Genomic DNA, 16,388 nt, shown 5'->3' with positions numbered 1-16,388 from the left:
TAAGTTACAACATTTAGTATACTCATATAGTGGTTCATTATGTGGTTAATTTTTGGGATGTCAATTTATTTGCCTATATAAGGACATGCTTTACAACAAAATGAGATGATAAAATGATTAACAACATTTAGTTCCTAGAAAACTAAACTGTTAAATTTCTATAATTTCAAACTTTTTTGTACTCCTCTTTATTTCATTTACAACACTCGATCTTTAAAATTAAAATCTTAAATTTTAATTTTGAATATTTATAAAAAATTATTTTGACTTTCTCAAAGATGGACGTGGCTTGCCATTTAAAATTCCTAGGTGCCTTGGGCATTACATTCTTGAGAATGTCGTAAGGTTTCACCAACTATGCCAACTAATTTACTAAACCTATTTCACCAAAATCAAAAATACTTATAGCAAAAGTTCTTAGGAGAACAGAGTAATTTTATTCCCCCCTTTTAATACAAGACAGGTTCATTCATCAGTAATATGTAATGTATATATATAAAGAGATGGGAATTTTTTTATTAAAAAATAAAAAGGTCTATGTCTTTCAGTAAGCCAGAGTTTTAAAAAATATAAATGGGAATTTCTTTCCTGTATAAAAAATAAAAAGGGCAATGCTTTTCATTAAAGTCAACCTTCCCTCCCTCTCTCTCTCTCTCTCTCTCTCTCTCTCCGTGGGTGTGTGTTTTTCTGCGTAGACCAACGGGCAAAGACTAGCGGAAACCAGAGGCCATAAAAAATAAAAGAGACAGGGAGGGAGAAACCAGAAAGTCCCTTGTGGACAAAGAAGGCAATGTTTGCTACGCGTTTTGATTGACAGCACAGCCTCTCTCTCTCTCTCTCTCTCTCTCTCTAGCTTATAACGTGGTGGAGGCGCGTTATCAGATAATCTTTCTTTCCCCCAGATTGCGCCATTATTATTTATTGTTAATACTTATTTATATATTTATTTGAAATCCAGACATTGGATTATTATTGTTCCATATATGTAAATACGACAAATATGGTAGTAATTAATTAATTAATTATATATATATATATATATATATATATATTACTCCCACCCATCGCCTCTCTCCATGTTGCTGTCCCATTCATATCCCTTTGCAGAGCATTCTGAATCATAACACCGTGTTCCCGCCTCCTCATTCTTCTCCTTCTTCGTCTTCTTCGCTGTGCTTTCCTTTTTCCTTTTTTTTTTTTTTTTTAAAAAAAGTTTCCGGCCAAAAAATAAATACAGGCGCAAAGGTCTTATATAGAATCGAAATTTCTCTTTAATCCCTCATTCCGTTTTTTATCATATCATATGCGCCTCCCTCCTTAATCAATTTCCCGACCGGCTCCACTCCTAACTCCGGCGGGCAAAACCAATCCGATTACTTTCTCGAGAAAGAGACGGAAAAGGGTGGAGAAAGGAAGGGAGGATGCATTCGGGGAATCACTGGGGAGGGTCGTTTGAGATAGTGAATGGGGGTGAAACGGCTTCGGCTGGGGAGGAGGAGAGGAGCCGGAACATGTCGGACTGGGACCGGGGTTCGCTGTCGTTTCACCGGCGGCAGCAGGAGCAGGATCCCGACAACCCCGGGAATCATCATCATCATCAGGAGTTAGACGAGACGCAGCAGAGTTGGCTGTTGGGGCCGCCGGAGCGGAAGAAGAAGAAGTACGTGGACTTGGGGTGCATCATGTGCAGCCAGAAGGCGTTGAAGTGGACCGCGTGGTCCATCGTCGCCGTCTTTTTTGTGGTGGCGCTTCCCATCATCATCACCAAGTGCTTGCCCAAGCACCACCCTCGTCCGCCGGTGCCCGATAACTACACCGTCGCTCTCCATAAGGCTCTCCTCTTTTTCAATGCCCAAAAATGTACGCACCTCTCCCTCTCTTTTTTCTTTATATTTTTATTTTTTGATATAGTGATCAAATTGGTAGTTGATTTTTGGCTAGTATTATCTATTTATGTTTTCATAAATTAAGAGGAAGGAATAATGGAATTGAAGGAGTCAAAGAGAGAGACCCATGTATAGTTGTAGTGTCCCAAGCTACCCTTGCTCTATTTCTTGCAGTTTCCCTCATAAACCCTAGAACGACTCTTTGCCAAACATGTGGGGGGAGGGGCAGGAGACTATCGAATCTTAGATTTAGTTCATTTTTATATCATATAATACTAACGAATTTTCTCCTCTCTGGCAAGTAATAAAATAAATTTAGCCCGGCCCTCGTAGAAAATTCTGGGACCTATATTAAGCTAATCATAATCTAAAAATACCAATCAACAAACACACCTTTACTAGGTCGCTCTCAACTTGAAGGTAATTAATATTTTGAAAAATTCAAAACCGACCCCATCTTTTATCAGATATCACGCGAAGCACCAAGAAAGCAGTACTGAATTTCATTAATACACCCCGCGCTAGCAAAGACCTACACGAGTAGAACATGACCCAACAGCGCCGCGTCCACACTCGCCCCTAGCATTTGTAGAGCTGACCTGGCTGGGTAGCCGCTGGGCCCACAAAAGAAGACTATTGAGCTGTGTGGGACTCGCCACCTAACAAATCCGTTGTGATTTTTTTTTCCCTCAATCACTTTATTTTGGTCAAAAAAAAGACTTGACTTCGACGAGAGAGGATGTAATGTAAAATTATATTTAATTTTTTCAAAATATATTTAAATTTAAACCAAAAAATTTTAAAATCTTTATCAATAAAGACAATTAAAACAGTAGAGAGAGGATGTGATTGATGCATGACATTATTTCAATTTTGGGATTTAAATTTATGATCGGATGATGGTTTTGCGCAGCTGGAAAATTGCCGAAGAACAATGGAATAGGATGGAGAGGGAATTCGGGGCTGAGGGACGGATCGGACGTGCCGGAAGTGAAGGGAGGGCTCGTCGGAGGATACTACGACGCCGGCGACAACACCAAGTACCATTTTCCGATGGCGTTCACGATGACGATGTTGAGCTGGAGCGTGATAGAGTACAGCCACAAGTACCAGGCCATCGGCGAGTACGACCACGTCCTTGACCTCATCAAGTGGGGCGCCGATTACCTTCTCTTAACCTTCAACTCCTCCGCCCCCAAAATCAACAAAGTCTTCTCTCAGGTATTAGCATTACCTTAATGTATATATATATTCTTGAATAATTAATTTCTTCGTTGTTATACAAGTTTTTCTTGCACCTGCAAGGTTGGTGGATCGCCGAATCGCACCGCAACCCCAAACGATTACTACTGCTGGGAGAGACCGGAGGACATGGACTACAAGCGGCCGACCCAAACCGCGACTTCGGGTCCCGACCTCGCGGGAGAGATGGCGGCGGCGCTGGCGGCGGCCTCCATCGTCTTCCGCGACAACCTGGCCTACGCCACGAAGCTGAGGAAGGGTGCGGCCACGGTGTTCGCGTTTGCGAGGGACTTTGGGAGACGCACCCCCTACTCCCGCGGGAACCTCTACATCGAGCCCTTCTACAACTCGACGGGGTACTTCGACGAGTACATGTGGGGGGCGGCGTGGCTGTACTACGCCACCGGCAACAGAAGCTACATTCAGCTGGCGACCAACCCCGGCGTGCCGCGGAACGCGAAGGCGTTTGTGATGACGCCGCAGCGAAGCGTGCTGAGTTGGGACAACAAGCTGCCGGCCGCGATGCTGCTGCTGACGCGGCTGCGTATATTCCTGAACCCCGGTTACCCTTACGAGGACATGCTGAGGAGTTATCACAACGTTACGGGGCTTAACATGTGTTCTTATCTTCGGCAGTTCAATGTCTTCAACTGGACTCGCGGTAAGCTTAGAAGTAATTCAAATTCAAACCTACTCTAAATATAACAAACACTAATCTAAGCGCCGACTGTAAAAATTCAAATAGAAATGAAATTCGTAATCCTTTCTTATAAACACTTATCTGACATATATAAGGTACACACTAGTATTAATATACTGCAGGAATGGAATTCTTTCAAATATGAAATCAAATCTATCTCTATGTAAAATCTACAGTCAGCAAAAGGAAACTAATATTAAAAACAAGTCTAGCTTCTAATATTTGCATGGTGAAGTTTCTGAACAAGAAAAGGAATAATGGATGCTTGAAAAAAAGACTGAAGTGAATATTTATTTGGGATAGTTAATGAAATACTGCAGGGGGGTTGATAAGACTGAGCCAAGACAAGGAGAAGCCATTGCAGTATGTAGCAAACGCAGCGTTTTTGGCGTCCCTATTTGCGGACTACATGAACGCCACTGGCATCCCCGGTTGGAATTGCGGCCCCAAATTCATTCCTTCCCATGTTCTTCGCAGTTTCGCCACCTCCCAGGTACATACATACATATGCTTCATTAATTTCTCTTCTTAATTAGTTAGTTCCCCCATCTCCACCTGCCTCTTTTCATTAATTAATTCATTTTACTCGGCACTAAAAACACAGAGAAGTATTTGTGTAGTGTCTGTTTGATAAACGAGGATAAATGAACCAAAATTTTGAAAATAAAACTAAATAATTTTCCTCTTTTGCCTTTTTTTTTTAATTCCTTGATTCACATGGAGTTCTTCCTTGTTTTGCAATGAACAGATGGACTACATCCTTGGAGCAAACCCCATGAAGATGAGCTACGTGGTGGGCTACGGCAACAACTTCCCGAGGAAGGTGCACCACCGCGCCGCGTCCATCCCCAGCGACAAGAAGAAATACTCCTGCACAGGCGGATACAGGTGGCGCGACAGCAAAAAGTCCAACCCTCACAACATCACGGGAGCCATGGTGGGTGGCCCCGACGCCTTCGACCGCTTCCAGGACTCCCGCAACAAGCCCAGGTACAACGAGCCCACCCTCGCCGGAAACGCAGGCCTCGTGGCTGCGCTCGTCTCCCTCACCGCCAGCGGCGGCACCACCATCGACAGGAATTCCATTTTCTCTGGGGTGCCGCCGCTGTACCCCCCCAGCCCACCGCCACCCTCCCCTTGGAAGCCATGAAAGACGACGACTCAAGAGTTCATTCATTAGCAAACCCTGTAATTAATTAATTTTTGTTCCAAAATTTCCCTGTAGTTTATATAAACATTATACAACATCTGGTGATTTGTTGAGGCGTACAGACAATACAGGATTGATAATCTCTTCCTCAAATCTTTTTCTCTTTCGAGAAAAAATTGCATTTTTTCTGAGGTGTTGTAGCCTTGAAATACATGAAAAATAAATATAAATTTTAGGATGTTGCAGACGATCGACTTTCATTTCTACATTTAGGTTTGAAAAAAATTACAAAGAAATTAACTACTTTTCCAGCTCTACAATATTCATATAAAAATATAATAATAATAAAATTTCAATTTTTTTTTTCTAATGAGGAAAATTCAATAGATTTGTACTTATCTACAAGGACAAAATATTTTATAAAATTGTATTGAGATTTGCTTAAATTAACTAACATTCAAATTCAATTCTCAAATTTCATATTCCCTTTTAAAAAATTAATGCTAATTTAACTTTAAAGATTCTCTTTTATTAGCAAGGAAAAATTGAAAGAAATTTTTATGAACTCTTGTTCATTTTTTTAAAATTTTTTATTTCACTTCAATCATATATATACCATATATCACTTAAGAAAAATAAAAATTCTCTTTATATTTCTTCTATTTTCTTTTCCTCCTTGTAATGTAAAGCAATACATTCTTTGTTCCTAACAAGAAAAACATGCCTACGTGATTGTTTATATTTATGTTGTGTTTTGAGCATGAATTTTGACTATTAAGTTTAAATTTGGGTAGATTTGGATAAAACTCCATAATTTTGTATTACATTATGTTCGAATTAACACAAATCGAAACTCGAGGCCTTTTCCAAACATACATTTATGTTGCGTTTGGGAACTCTATAATTTTTTCAATGTATAGATCTTCCTCTCATCAATTCCCCACTTATAAGGAATCATTAAGGACATTAGAGGTTACACATGGACTTAGTGGATTTTTGCTAGAGAAGTTACATGTGTATTATCTTCCCTTTATTTGTCATTAAGTCAATTCCTAGTTCTCATTGACCTATAATGGTTCTTCAATTTTATACCTCATTAATTGCCTCTCTTGACCCTAGAAGTTACTTTTTTCAGCTTAGGAGTAGTTGCCATCTTTTATAGGCTTCTAGCTTAGCCTCACAATTTTTCATAAGCCTAAAATCATTGGGCTCTTGAGAAAATCTCCTAGTATATATGTTCATATATACAAAAATATGCTAAAATTATATTTAAGTGCAAATTTCAAGTCTTGAATTTAAATTTGTAAATTTAGACAAAAATCAATGACTTTATGTTGCATTATTTTTTCTTTACACTTAAATTTTGAAGTCTAGATTCCAAACATTTACCGTTCGAACCATCTTTTATGCTCTCATATAAAACATTATGAAATTATATTGAAAGTGAATTTCAAGTCTTGAATTTAAATTTGTGGGTTTGGAAAAAATCAATCTAAGCTTATGTTACATTTTTTTGTTTTAAATTTTATTCTTTGAAGGAGTAACGAGTACAACTATAACACTATTACTCAAGTTAGATTATTGGTTTAAAATTGACCTATTAATAATGTTTTTTTTAATGCATTATGTTCATGTGTAATTTTTTGACTCTTTTGTTATATTTGTGGCAGTATTTACTCATGATTTTATTTAATGAAAATTTTCCTTTTTTTTTTATTCATAAAATGTTGATATAAAATATTTTTAACCCCCCCCCCCCCTGGTTGTGTTTCTTGGATTTGCCATTGTTTGTGTGTGTGTGTGTGTATGTGTGTATCCTCCAACAAACATCTTCCCATTAATTAATTAAACTTGATGACCCATCAATTCCAAATTTTACTTTTTAGTGAACACCCCCACCCCCAATGTATATATACATGGGCCTCACCGACATTGGATTTAAATTCTCAAAAATGACTTAAAGAATTTTTACTTATTTTTCCTAAAATTTTTTTTATTTTTTCTTCATTTTTTTTCTAATTTCCCCAATTTTTTAATTAAAATTAAAATTAAATTAATAAATTTTAAAAATAGGACAGTCCAAAGAAGTTAGACCGATTCAATCATTTTGAACTAGGTCAACAGATCAACTTGAGTTGACCTGAGTCCAATAGAGTTGACTCGATTTAGGGCAAAAATAGAGGTAGGAGATTAAATTGGGCTAAGACAAATCTGGGCTAGTCCATGTGGGGAAAGGAGCTTAGGTTTTGGTTAGTTTAGGTTGCGGACCATGTTCTATTTTAGTCAAATCGAGCTGATTGGTATTGGTTTTGAGTTGAGCTTTTGGGCTTTAGGTAATTGGGGCTAGCTTAGGCCTGAACTGTCAAGTGGGTGGCCGAGTTGGGTTAAGCACAATTGGGTCCTGGACGAGACGGTTTTGGGTTAGGCCCAATTGGGCTGTCAATTGGTTGGTTTTAAGTTGAGCCCAATTGGGCCTTGGGTTAATTGCAAGATTAAGTGGGCCTAGGTAGTTTGGGATAATAGGTCAATTGACTTAGACCCGGGTCCTAGGTAGGGTCTAGGGTTTTATGAATTCGAGGGTTTGATTCAGGCCTAAGCATTTTTGACTTGAGTTTTTGAGTCTATTTTTCCGAATCTAGGTCAAACACCCAAATTTGGTGTAGAGGATTTGTGTAGGTTTTTTTCTTTTTCTTAAATGTTGATTTTGGCTTTGTTTGGGGCTTTTTGAATTTTGGGGTACTGATTGGGAGCTAAAGAAATTATATTAAATGAAATTTGGGCAGCCTATTAATGCCTCCACAAAAATCAAATTCCCTAATTAACTTAATCAAACATTAATACAAAATTAAAGAAATTGATAATAAGTACTTACCTTTAGTACGTCCCTTTTTGCTTCTGCTTTATTGCTTCAGCCCAAATCTCTTCTTCTTTAAACTCATTGCTCTACCTTTCTCCTCTATGACCTCCTAGCTACTTCTTCTCCTCTTCCTTGGCAAAGCCCTTATTCCAATTTCTCTACATCACTTTTATCTCTCTTTTCTTAGCATCCATTCTTCCTTCTCCAACATTCCTCTAAAGAACTCTATTTGTAGGCCAGAGGGAGAACCACCAATCAATTTTGATTGATCAATCAATTTTAAAACTAATTGGTTGATTTTTATTTTCATTGATCAATCAAAATTGAATTTATTTTGATTTGTTTACATTTATCCACCCATTACTAATCCCTTTTTATGTGTCCAAGTCACCTTGAAACTCTTTTTTTTTTTTTTTCCTTTTTTTCATATATATTTGTTTGTTGTGATATGGTTGGGATAACTACTAAGCACATCGGAATAAATAAAACTCAACCAGAAAATGATAAACAACAAGAACAACAATGAGATTTATGGGGTTCGGCAAAGCCTACATCTACGGAAGCACTGGTATAAGAATTTCACTAATGAAATCTCAACGTACACAATACACTTCTCAAAATGATCATACACACTCAATACATGCCCAAAATGACATATATAACAGTGTTTCAGAAGCTTCCCTCTGATTACCCAACCACCCTAATGTTCAAATTTAAAATTCAAAAAACTGTTCGCAACCTAGAACTTCTTGTTGACGAGAAGAGGGAATTCGTCGATGAGACCAAGAAGGCCACTTGTCGACGAGAATAGGGCATTCGTTGACGAGCCCATTTTCTGCTCTCGGTATCTCAGGATCTCTGATTTTTTTCTTGCTCTCTAGATCTCCTCGTTGACAAGTACAGGACACTTGTCGGCGAGTCTTCTGCTGCCACGTAGGAACACTTCAAAACTCATGTTTTTCTTCCTTTGTTTGTGAATCCCACTAAGTATAAGAGTTACACACAAATATAACAATCTCCACCTTGGTGATTATACGCCACTTAGGAGAATCCCGAAAAACATAGCTAACTGTTCAACTTTGAACTTGAACCGCTCGATTGGGTTTGTCTCCCTTTCATCAATTGGAGACATGGAGTAAGTTCAAGCAATGCTTGAACTTCTCAGAAGTAACTGATTTAGTCAGAATATCCGCTGCATTTTAGACGTGTGAACTTTCTCCAACACAAGCTCACCCGAAGCAATCAATTCCTGAACCCTGTGGAACCTCACATCAATGTGCTTGGTTCTAGCATGGTATATATGATTCTTCGCCAAGTAAATGACACTCTGACTATCATAATGAAGCACCACTCCATCTTGTTGTAACCCTAGCTCTCTGACTAAACTGATAAGCCATAAAGCTTCCTTTGCAGTTTCGGCAACTACCATATATTCCACCTCAGTTGTGGAGAACGATACCAGAGACTGTACCATGGATCTCCAACATACCGATCCTCCTACAAGAGCAAATACATATCCCGTTGTAGACCTTTTGTCATCCATATCTTTAGCATAATTAGCATCTACAAACCCCATAACTAAAGGACAACCCTGTTGCTTGCCGAACATGATGTCATATCCTGATGTACCCTGTAAGTATCTGAGTATCCATTTGACAACTTCCCAATGCTGCTGCCTTCTTGGATTAGAGAGAAACTTACTTACCACACTCACCGCATGAGCCAAATCTGGTCTCGTACACACCATGGCATACATTAAACTCCCCACAGCATTAGCATAAGGGACCTTTGATATGTATCGAATTTCCTCATCCATACTTGGGCAATCTATAGTAGACAACTTAAAATGATTCGCTAGAGGTGTACTCACCGTTTTTGCATCAGCCATGTTAAACCTCTCCAACACCTTATGTACATAACCGCCCTGAGATAGCTATAATCTCTCTGCAATTCTATCACGACGAATCTCCATCCCAAGTACTTTCTTGGCCGAGTTAAGATCCTTCATGTCAAATTCCTTATACAACAGGTCCTTTAACCTATTCACCTCAGTTAAATCTTTTGCATCTATCAACATATCATCGACGTACAATAACAAGAAAATAAGTGAGCCATCATCAAGTTTGTTCACATATACGTAGCAGTCATACTCACACCTGTTGTAGTCAATCTTGATCATGTAGGAATCAAATTGTTTATACCATTGCCTTAGAGACTGTTTTAGCCCATAAAGAGATTTCTTCAACCTACAAACTAGATTTTCTTTTTCCGATTCAATGAATTCCTCTGATTGTACCATGTAGATTTGTTCTTCCAAGTCAACGTGAAGAAACATCGTCTTCACATCCATTTGTTCCAAATGAAAATCATAATGAGCTACCAACCCCAACATAACTCTGATAGAAGTATGTCGGACCATTGGAGGAAAGATCTCATTCCCTTCTTCTGTGAGTATCCTTTTGCCACCAACCGTGCTTTGAATTTCTCTTTTATTTATTTATTTTTTTTCTGAAATTACCTCCTTCTTCCTATATACCCATTTGCAACCTATCGGTCTCTTTCCATCTGGAAGTTCCACCAAATCCCAAGTTTGGTTCTTATGTAGTGATTCCATCTCCTCAATCATCACACCCATCCACCTATCTTTCTTTTGGTTGTACACTGCCTTTTGAAATGTAGTTGGATCGTTGCAACTAGTAAGGAAAGTATAAGATACTAACTCTTCAAATTCATACCTTGGTGAAGGTCTGATAGTGCATCTGGATCTCCGTATAGGAATATCGTCGACTTGTTGGTTTCCCGAGTTAGAACTCTCTGCAACCATAGGACCATGATCATTTCTGTTGCACTGAGCTTCCAACTCCACCTACACAACATGCTCATCACTGCCCCAGCTTTCTGGCTCATGTTTCTATTCATTACATTCTTGAATACGCTTCACCATAACCTTCTCATCAAGGACTACATCCCTACTAATCACCACCTTGTTTGTCACTAGGTCTCAAAACTTGTATGTCACACCCTGAACCCAGTGATGGGACCCAGAGGTGAATTAGTAACCAAACCTGTCCCTGTATTATACAAAACATCAATGACACGGCCCAATGAATGAGGGTCCAACCCCGTGGGGTTCCCGGGCACCTTATACACATCCATATACAAACCATATACACAGTGAAAAAATGTCTTTCTATACATATACAGTACTATACCAGAGTCTATACAAAAGGAAACCAAGTTCCATAATACAAAACATAATCCCGGTTGCCTACCATGTCCCAAAAACGACAACCTGAAAACAACAGTCGTAGCACTTACACAAGCGTTATCCACAGTACACCGACCACTACGCTCCCAACACAAGGACGCTAGTTCCGGTTACTCAAAGGACCTGAAAATATGTACGTACAACAGGGGTGAGACACATCTCAGTAAGGCAAATCCAGGTTATATCGGTGTGTGGCATATGAGTGTTATCATGACATAAAACATACACAGTTAAATGCAATTCCAATATTTTCACAATACAGATCCAGTATAGTGCATCACACACACACACACACATATGATCAAGCAACCAGATGTCGTCACACCCTTCGGCCCAAAGCTGACCTGCATTACACAGCATCCCTGGCACATAGCGTAGCCCCAGGCTCCTATGGCATCATACCAGTACAATTGGTGGATCCACACCCTTCGGTGATCAGCTGGTAAGGCTCACGCCCTCGGATATAGAGCCAAACACTTTTGCCAAACATGGTTAGCAATTTCATATGCCCTTGGATATAGAGTCAGACACTCTTTCAGTACCTAGAACAACTTGGAACCCAGTTTCTATTGCATTTCAACAAACACAACCATGCATGCTCATATAACCAAACAAAACCACACTCATTTAGTAATCTCAACAATCATGGTTTTCAAAATACAGTTTATAATAAGTCAAAGGACGGTCATCTCTATAACACAATATATTTACAGTTTTCCAACAAAACTAGAGATGCATCCCAATGCCCCCTTTTCCCCAAAACTGTAATATGCAAAACCCATAATTTTACTCGTTAGATCCCCTCAAATGAGTAACCAAAACGCACGCAGGATCGCGAACCATAGTTCTACCGAGTCCAATTTCAAAAATAACTGACATAAACAGAATTCCTTTACCTTTCCCCAAACGACCAATCCCGAACTCTACAGGTCCTAAGCAGCAAACCGAGTTCTCAAAACCTATAAAACACAGTACAAGAAGTACTCACGACTCCGTTCTCTACAAAACTACCGAAACAAAAATGAAAACTGAAAATCGAGTCTTACCTCAATTTTACGCCAAAACCCGAAAATGCCCGGAACGAAGATCCGATCCACAAATCTTGAAGAGAATCTTTCCCTGATCCTCGTAGTAATGTCGGATTGATGATTCCAGCAACGTACAACGAAGAAAACTAGAGAGAGAGAGTGCCCTTCGAGTTTTAGAGAGAGAAAGAGGGAGAGGATTTTTAGATTTCTTAGCTAGGAAGTAATGGAAACTAATATTTATAGCCCTTTTGACTCGGTTGACCTCGTCGACGAATGGAAACTTCGTCGACAAGCCAAAGTAGACAACTCATCAACGAAACGGTGGCCTCGTCGATGAGCCTGAGATTCCCGGTTTCCCGAAACCTCACGGTTTCTTCTAGTCGACGAGCACCTAAAATTCATCACCGAGTAATAAAGGGCCTTTGTCGACGAACTCTAGCTTCATCGATGAAGCCTGCTCAATTACCATTTTACCCTTCTCTCCCTTAATTAAATCCATATATCATGGTTCAGGTTTTTACAACCTCCCCTCCTTACAAAAATTTCGTCCTCGAAATTTGCAATCTCTCATTCACGAACTCATTCATACACTCAAACACAAACTCGACTCTAGAAAGAACCGGTGACTACTATAACGCAACCCCGTCACAATACATATATACATACCCTCACTTATGGCGGAGGAATACCGTGGTCATATATACAAACCGTCTCAGGAGTTCACAATAACACACGCTCCAAAATACTAACAACTATTCCATACAAAGTAGGATAATACATACATACTCAGAACAACTGTGGATACTTCCAGTGTATCTTTGCTTCCAATTCCCAAGAAGCTTCCTCAACCTCATGATTCTGCCACAATACCTTCACTAGCGGTATATTCTTGGTACGTAACTTCTAAACTTTATGGTCCAGAATCCGAATAGGTACCTCCTCGTATGCTAAAGTATCCCCAATTCCCAAGTCTTCGTAACTAATGACATGCGATGGGTCCAGCATGTACCTCCTCAATATGAATACATAAAACACATCATGGATCCTCAAGAGTGCTGGAGGTAATGCAATCCTGTTGGCTACCGGACCCACTCACTCAAGAATCTTAAATGGTCCGATATATCTCAGGCTCAGCTTGCCCTTCTTCCCAAACCTCATCACCCCTTTCATTGGAGCGATTCGCAGAAATACCTTACCCCCCCCCCCCCACCTCAATCTCCAACTCACGGCGGCAAACATCCATATAACTCTTCTGCCAACTCTGAGCCGATTTAATCCTATCCCAGATCAAACCCACATTCTCAGATGCCTGCTGCATGAGTTCAGATCCTAACACCTGACGTTCACCAACCTCATCCCAATACAGAGGAGATCGACACCTTCAACCATACAGACCCTCAAACGGTGTCATCCCGATACTAGCCTGGAAGCTGTTGTTATAGGCTAATTCTACTAGTCGCATAAACTGTAACTAGCTACCACAGAAGTCTAATAAACAAGCTCGTAACATATCCTCCAAGATCTGTATTGTTCTCTCCGACTGTCCATTCGTCTGGGGGTGGAACGTTGTACTGAAAGTAAGTTTCGTCCCCAGCGCTTCTTGCAAGCTTTTCCAGAAACGAGAGGTAAACCTTGGGTCTCGATCAAACACAATGGACACCGACACTCTATGAATTCTGACTATCTCCTACACGAATTGGTCCGCTAGCCTACTCAAAGGGTAGCTCACCTTCATTGGTATGAAATGAGCAGATTTCATCAATCTATCCACGATCACCCAAATGGCATTCTGCCTGTGAAGTACAGGCGGCAATCTGGTCACAAAATCCATGGAAATATGCTCCCATTTCCATTCCGAAATAGCTAAGGGCTGCAACAGCCCTACGGGCCTCTAATGTCCAGTTTTCACCTGCTGACATGTCAGACACTGCTCCACGAACTGAACAATCTACCTCTTCATACCAGTCCACCAGAAGGTCTCGCGCAAATCACGATACATCTTTGTGCTACCAGGATGTACCGTGTACAAAGAACGATGTGCTTCCTCCATAATCGCCCTTCAGATCTCATCATCATTTGGAACACATAGTCTAGTTCCAAATCTCAACACACCTCTCTCGGAGATGTTAAAATCTGCAACCAACCCCTGCTGCACTTTCTCCACAGTCTCAACTAACTCCGCATTACTAGCCTGCGGGGCTTTAATACACTCAAATAAAGTCGGTTGGACCACCAAACTAGCCATGAAAGTTTGATGATCTCTAGCCACCAACTCTATGCCAAGGCTTCCCAGATCCCATCTGATATGATGCTGAGTTACTATTACAGACACTTCCGCATGCTCTAACTTTCGACTTAATGCATTAGCCACCACATTGGCTTTCCCTGGGTGATAACTGATGGTGCAATCGTAGTCCTTAATCAGCTCAAGCTACTGTATCTACCTCATATTCAACTCCTTTTGCGTGAAAAAGTACCTAAGGATTTTATGGTTAGTGAAAATCTCGCATTACACACCATACAAATAGTGTTGCCAGATCTTTAGTGCATATATAATAGCAACTAATTCCATATCATGCGTAGGGTAATTCTTCTCATAATCCCTAAGTTATAGAGAAGCATACGCTATTACCTTACCTTATTGCATAAGCACACATTCCAAACCCTTCAGAGACGCGTCGCTATAAATCACAAAACCACCATCCCCCGAAGGAATGGTCAAGACCAGAGCAGTAACCAAACGGTGCTTCAACTCCTGAAAACACTGCTCACAATCACTGGTTCACTCAAACTTCACCTTCGTCGTGGTCAAACGTGTTAGAGGCCCAAACAACTTAGAGAAACCTTCCACGAATTGATGATAATAACCCGCTAGTCTCAGAAAACTCTGAACCTCCTGAACACTCTTCGGCCTCACCCAGTCAACCATAGCTTCAATCTTGCTAAGATCAACTGAGATGCAGCCCTTAGACACAACATGGCCTAAGAACACGACCCGATTCAACCAGAATTCACACTTCTTCAGATTGACATACAACTTCCTTTCCCATAGAATCTGTAATACCAACCTCAGATGGTTTTCATGCTCTTCCAAACTCTTCCAATATACCAGAATGTCGTCAATGAACACCACTATGAATTGGTCTAGGTACTCATGGAAAATCCTATTCATCGGATCCATGAACACTTTCGGAGCATTCGTCAACCCAAAAGGCATGAGTAAGAACTCATAGTGGCCATATCTGGTTCGAAAAGCAGTTTTCGCCACATCGTCAGATCGAACCCTCACTTGATGATACCCTAATCATAGGTTTATCTTCGAAAAGACCTATGTCCCCTGCAGCTGGTAAAAAAGATCATCGATACGAGGCAAAGGGTAATGATTCTTCACAGTCACCTTGTTGATCTTACGGTAATCAATGCACATGAGCATCGACCCGTCCTTCTTCTTCACAAACAGAATTGGAGCTCCCCAGGGTGAAACACTAGGTCGAATAAAGCCCTTGTCTAGTAATTCTTATAACTACTTCTTCAACTCCTGAAGTTCTACTGGAGACATCCAGTACGGAGCTTTAGAGATCAGTGTCTTACTTGGCAGCAACTCTATCGCAAACTCCACCTCACGATCCAGAGGTAAACTGGGTAAATCTTCTGGAAACACATCCGGAAACTCACTAACTACTTGAATATCCTCAAGCCTCAACTTATTCTGTGGTGGTTCCCTCACACAAGCTAAGTACCCCTGACATCCGTCCAAGAGTAGCCTTCTCGTCTGTAATGCCGATAGGACCTATGGCGTTGAACGTACACACGATCCTACAAACTCGTACTCCTACTCCATAGGAGATCTAAATACTACCACCTTCCTACGATGGTCGATCACGACATAATTGGAGAATAACCAATCCATCCCCAGTATGGCCTCGAAGCCCGACATATCGTAGATCACAAGATTCGCCGATAGGGACTTTCCCTAAATTATCACTAGGCAGTTTTCTAACATCCTCCTACAGAATGATACACTCCCAGATGGTGTAACTACAGAAAATTCTTCATTCATGACTCGTGTCTCAACCCCGCACAGTTTTACAAAATTAGCATATAAAAAGAAATGGGTCGCACCCGAATCAAATAAAATCCCAGCTCTATTTAAAAGCAACATCAAAATACCTGTCACCACATTCCCTAAATGCTCAGCATCTGCTGGAGTAAGAGAGTATACCCTTGCCGGAGCTGTGTTCGCCTGGTAGGTTCCAC

At 40.4% G+C, this 16,388-nt stretch overlaps 1 protein-coding gene across 1 annotated transcript; it reads left to right on the top strand.

Moving 5' to 3' along the window:
* The first annotated feature begins 972 nt into the window (after positions 1 to 972).
* Positions 973 to 5,131, top strand: LOC131153170 (endoglucanase 12). The gene is made up of 5 exons (XM_058105296.1): positions 973 to 1,860; positions 2,800 to 3,107; positions 3,192 to 3,789; positions 4,149 to 4,321; positions 4,577 to 5,131. The coding sequence occupies exons 1-5, from the start codon at positions 1,422 to 1,424 to the stop codon at positions 4,976 to 4,978; spliced, it is 1,920 nt and encodes a 639-aa protein (XP_057961279.1). The 5' UTR covers positions 973 to 1,421; the 3' UTR covers positions 4,979 to 5,131.
* Positions 5,132 to 16,388: the final 11,257 nt, after the last annotated feature.

The sequence above is a fragment of the Malania oleifera genome, chromosome 4 (genome assembly GCF_029873635.1).
Source record: "Malania oleifera isolate guangnan ecotype guangnan chromosome 4, ASM2987363v1, whole genome shotgun sequence".
NCBI lineage: Eukaryota > Viridiplantae > Streptophyta > Magnoliopsida > Santalales > Ximeniaceae > Malania > Malania oleifera.
This window is presented reverse-complemented; position numbering and strand designations above follow the sequence as displayed.

Coding starts and splice junctions, on each gene's coding strand:
- LOC131153170 (XM_058105296.1), top strand. CDS start 1,422: ATGCATTCGGGGAATCACTGGGGAGGGTCGTTTGAGATAGTGAATGGG. Junction 3,790..4,148: donor TGTCTTCAACTGGACTCGCG/GTAAGCTTAGAA, acceptor GAAATACTGCAG/GGGGGTTGATAAGACTGAGC. Junction 4,322..4,576: donor GCAGTTTCGCCACCTCCCAG/GTACATACATAC, acceptor TGCAATGAACAG/ATGGACTACATCCTTGGAGC.